The sequence below is a fragment of the Monopterus albus genome, unplaced genomic scaffold, assembly GCF_001952655.1.
Source record: "Monopterus albus unplaced genomic scaffold, M_albus_1.0 scaffold12.1, whole genome shotgun sequence".
NCBI lineage: Eukaryota > Metazoa > Chordata > Actinopteri > Synbranchiformes > Synbranchidae > Monopterus > Monopterus albus.
The window spans coordinates 4,858,201-4,861,732 of record NW_018127892.1 but is presented as its reverse complement, the minus strand read 5'-3'; the positions used below and the strand labels follow the sequence as shown (position 1 = coordinate 4,861,732).

The 3,532-nt window shown below is 46.1% G+C and overlaps 1 protein-coding gene across 1 annotated transcript; it reads right to left on the bottom strand.

Annotated features, from left to right (window-relative positions):
* Positions 1 to 975: 975 nt before the first annotated feature.
* On the bottom strand, positions 976 to 3,067 carry aplnra (apelin receptor a). Its single transcript, XM_020590514.1, has one exon. The coding sequence runs from the start codon at positions 2,881 to 2,883 to the stop codon at positions 1,798 to 1,800; it is 1,086 nt and encodes a 361-aa protein (XP_020446170.1). The 5' UTR covers positions 2,884 to 3,067; the 3' UTR covers positions 976 to 1,797.
* Between the last annotated feature and the right edge of the window lie 465 nt (positions 3,068 to 3,532).

Sequence of the window (3,532 nt, the reverse complement as noted above, 5' to 3'; positions counted from 1 at the left end):
GATACAAGACGAGCTCCTGTATCTATGATTTTGCCTTCAACTTCCTCACCTCGTTGACAGTTTCTCCTCTGGCGGTCTTCTGCTCTGTGCGCTGAGGGATCTGCAATCAGACACACTCCTCCCAACACCACCCTCCACCAGCCCCGCCTTACACCCCAACAACCGCTCTAACTGCAGCCTCTTGTCAGTGAAGACAAATATTGACTTGTTCGGTGGCCCAGCTTCTGCCAGGATTAGAGCTTCACTTCCCCCCCGCTGCCGCCATCTCTAAACGGTGATTATGTCCAACAGAGCTCATTACTGTCAAATCAAAGGATCTCTCAGAAGAGTCACTCATTGGTAATGAGACTGTTTTTCTGTGAACATGTGGGTCTTTGTTGACTTTACCTCCTGTAGTCTGAGCTTTCTTTGAAAATTGAAATTGTTGTACATGAAGTGCAAGTATTTTAAAATGGGTTTAACTTGCCCATTTAAATAAAAAACACTACTTTGAATACTTGGGTGGTGCCTTCTTTTACTGGTTATAAATGAATACAATCTTTTACACTTATTGTAAGCCACAGGATTGTGTCATTAAATAGTTAAAGCACCACATCTGATTGAAGTCATGACTTGAGTATCGAATACACACTCTCAGGATGAGAGTCCTTTGCATAATCCAGTTACAGTCTGGAGAGTGGCTGTGAATCAACAGAGATTAGAGGTCTATTAGTCTGAAGGTGGAAATCAAAAGAAAGGTATTCATGGATAAGCTTTAACCCTCTGTAGATACTTAACACTGAAAAAACAGGATAATGCAATGAAACTGAGGTGAAACTACAAGTTTAACTAGAGAATTTCAAAAGACCCTGTTTTGTGCAAATATTTGCATTTGGTATTAGAATATTCTTGACTTTCTCTCTTCTCCACCTTTTCAAAGAAAAAGTACAACTTGAGTTTTCACACACTCTCAATGAATCTAAGAGATCTGGCACACAGCACACATCTTTAATACAGTAGTTAGTTACATTGATGTCAAAAAAATAAAACATATACATCAAATTGGAACAATTATAAAGTTCCTTTGTTCCCTTTAGTGCCGTGACTACACTGAACCCCCACCCCCCACCCCTACTCGCCCTGTTGTCAGTCCCAGTAACATTTGTGCCATCTGCCTGTCTACCCCCATCTCCTCTCCACAAACTACATAATTAAGCTGCAACACCTTTCTTCCTCCTACAGCACCCCGCCACAGTCCAAGCGTCTACCTTCTCAAACAACAAACCTTTTCAAGAGGACACTGCTGTGTTTTAGTTCCCTGCTCACACATTTTTAACAAGTGCTTCTACAACAAAATAGCAATATATCTGAACAAAGAAACAGGATATGGTATGAAAATACTGTACAGCTTTATGTTTCATCCAGTGTACACAGATTTCAATTCAAATTAATTCACAGTTCCTCCAGAGCAGTGTGGGTGTGTGTTTCAAATCACAATTCTGCCCTCTTTTCTGATACAAATGAGAATTTTTGCAGAGTAGACCAAAACAGAAGAAATAGACTTTTTTCTCTGAGAATTTGAGGAGCAAAGCAGCTACAGAGCTCAGCCCTCTGGCTGCAGGACATGCAGAGCATCCCACTGTAGAACAGGAGGAACATACAATGGATTTCATGACGGTGAGCAGTGTCTATTCAAAGTTGATCACCTCATCTTACCAGCTTTGAACAATGGACACGTATAGTCTGTGTTTTTACAACTGTTCCAGAGGTGGCAGCTGGGACTGTCCCGCAGCCCTGCTCCACCTTTCCTTTCACTGTTTACACCTTGGTGGCCAGAGACTGAACTTCTGACTTCTGAGTCTGGGCACTGAGCGTGGATGACATGGAGCTCATCTGGCCATGCATAGCCTTTTTCAGGTTGAGTAGGCACAGGCACTGGGATCGAAAGCGAAGGTCAAAGAAGGCATACAAGAATGGGTTGAGGCAGCTGTTGATGTAGGCCAAGCAGGTGGCGTAGGGGTGAGCCAGCAGCAGGAAGCGAAGGAACCCACAGGAGCTCGGAGCCAGGTTCAGATAGGAGAGCGCGTCCATGCTCTTCAGCACATGGAAGGGAGTCCAGCAGATGGCAAACACCACGACCAGGGTGGTGATGATCTTCAGCAAGCGCTTCTTCTTCTGGTCCTCCTTGCGCAGGTTGTTGAAGTGGCGTGTGACAGTGCAGCCAATGAAGCAGTAGAAGATGGTCATGGCCAAGAAAGGTAGGAGAAACCCCAAAGCAGAGGAGGACAGGCTGAGTCCTGCTATCCAGAGAAACTCATGCCTCTGGTTCATGGTCACCAGGCTGAAGTCCATGGCACATGTGGTCCGGTTGCTGTTTTGGTCATTCACAGTGGTGCGAAAGAGCAGCGTGGGCACAGCCAGTAGGCCGGACAGGAGCCAAATAGCACCCAAAGACACCAGCATGGTGCCCCGTGAGCGCAGCCTGCTGCTGGACAGCGAGTGCACGATGGCCAGGTAGCGGTCAAAGCTCAGGCAGGTGAGGCAGAAAACACTGGCATACATGTTGACCAGAACAACATAGCTGCTGATCTTGCACAGAGCCACACCAAAGGGCCAGTGGTAGCCCAGTGCTGTGTACACAGCCCAGAGAGGTAGGGTTACAACAAATGTGAGGTCAGCAAGGGCCAGGTTTCCTATGTAGACATCTGCAGCCCGGCGCTTAGACTTGGATCTCCAGACAGTGAAGATGACCACGCCATTACCTGACAGGCCCAGGATGAAGATCAGCATGTAGAAGACTGGAATGAGGGAGTATGATGGCTCCCACTCAGAGAAGTCACAGGCAGTCTCATTGTCTTCATAATAGTCATAGTTATCAACATATTCCCCAGTGGTGGGCTCCATGCTGCAATGGAAAAGACAGAAAATAATAATAACAATAATTTTAAAAAATCCTTAGTTTTCAGGGAGAAACAAAGAGTCCTGTACAGGTCCGAGGCTTCGGGGGAGAATCAAAGCAAAAATCGGTGAACTACAGGAGCTGGAGGTTCTGCTGATGGGAACTGGAGGAGAGAACAGACCGTGTGTGAGTGAGTGACTGGCTGCCTTTTTAAACTCGGCCCCCCGCACTCCTGGTTCCCTCCCAGGACGATCCCTCAGCCCACTCCTCCCGTCCCCAGCAAAACATCTCTTCGCGCTCCCCCGCCTCCTCTCCCTCACCCCGATACGCTCCCCCCAGAGAAAGGTCAAATCCTCATTAGGAACGTAGCATGTCTGGAATTGCAGGAGAAGGTCTAAATTCAGAAAGTTTCAAAATAAGGAATGGTAGACCCGCGACCTGACGGCGAGGCCCGGTCTAATGCATCAAAGACACAAACCACTTTATCTGGTTTTCATTTCTTCTGCTCGGTTGTTGCGATGAAAACCAAAAATAAATACGCAAAGGGATCTAACTGGAAACTGCGCAAGTTTTCTCTTGCTAATAATAATACTATAGGCGAAATGAATATGATAATAACAACATTTCAATCAATAACTATCAATTGCACCATAT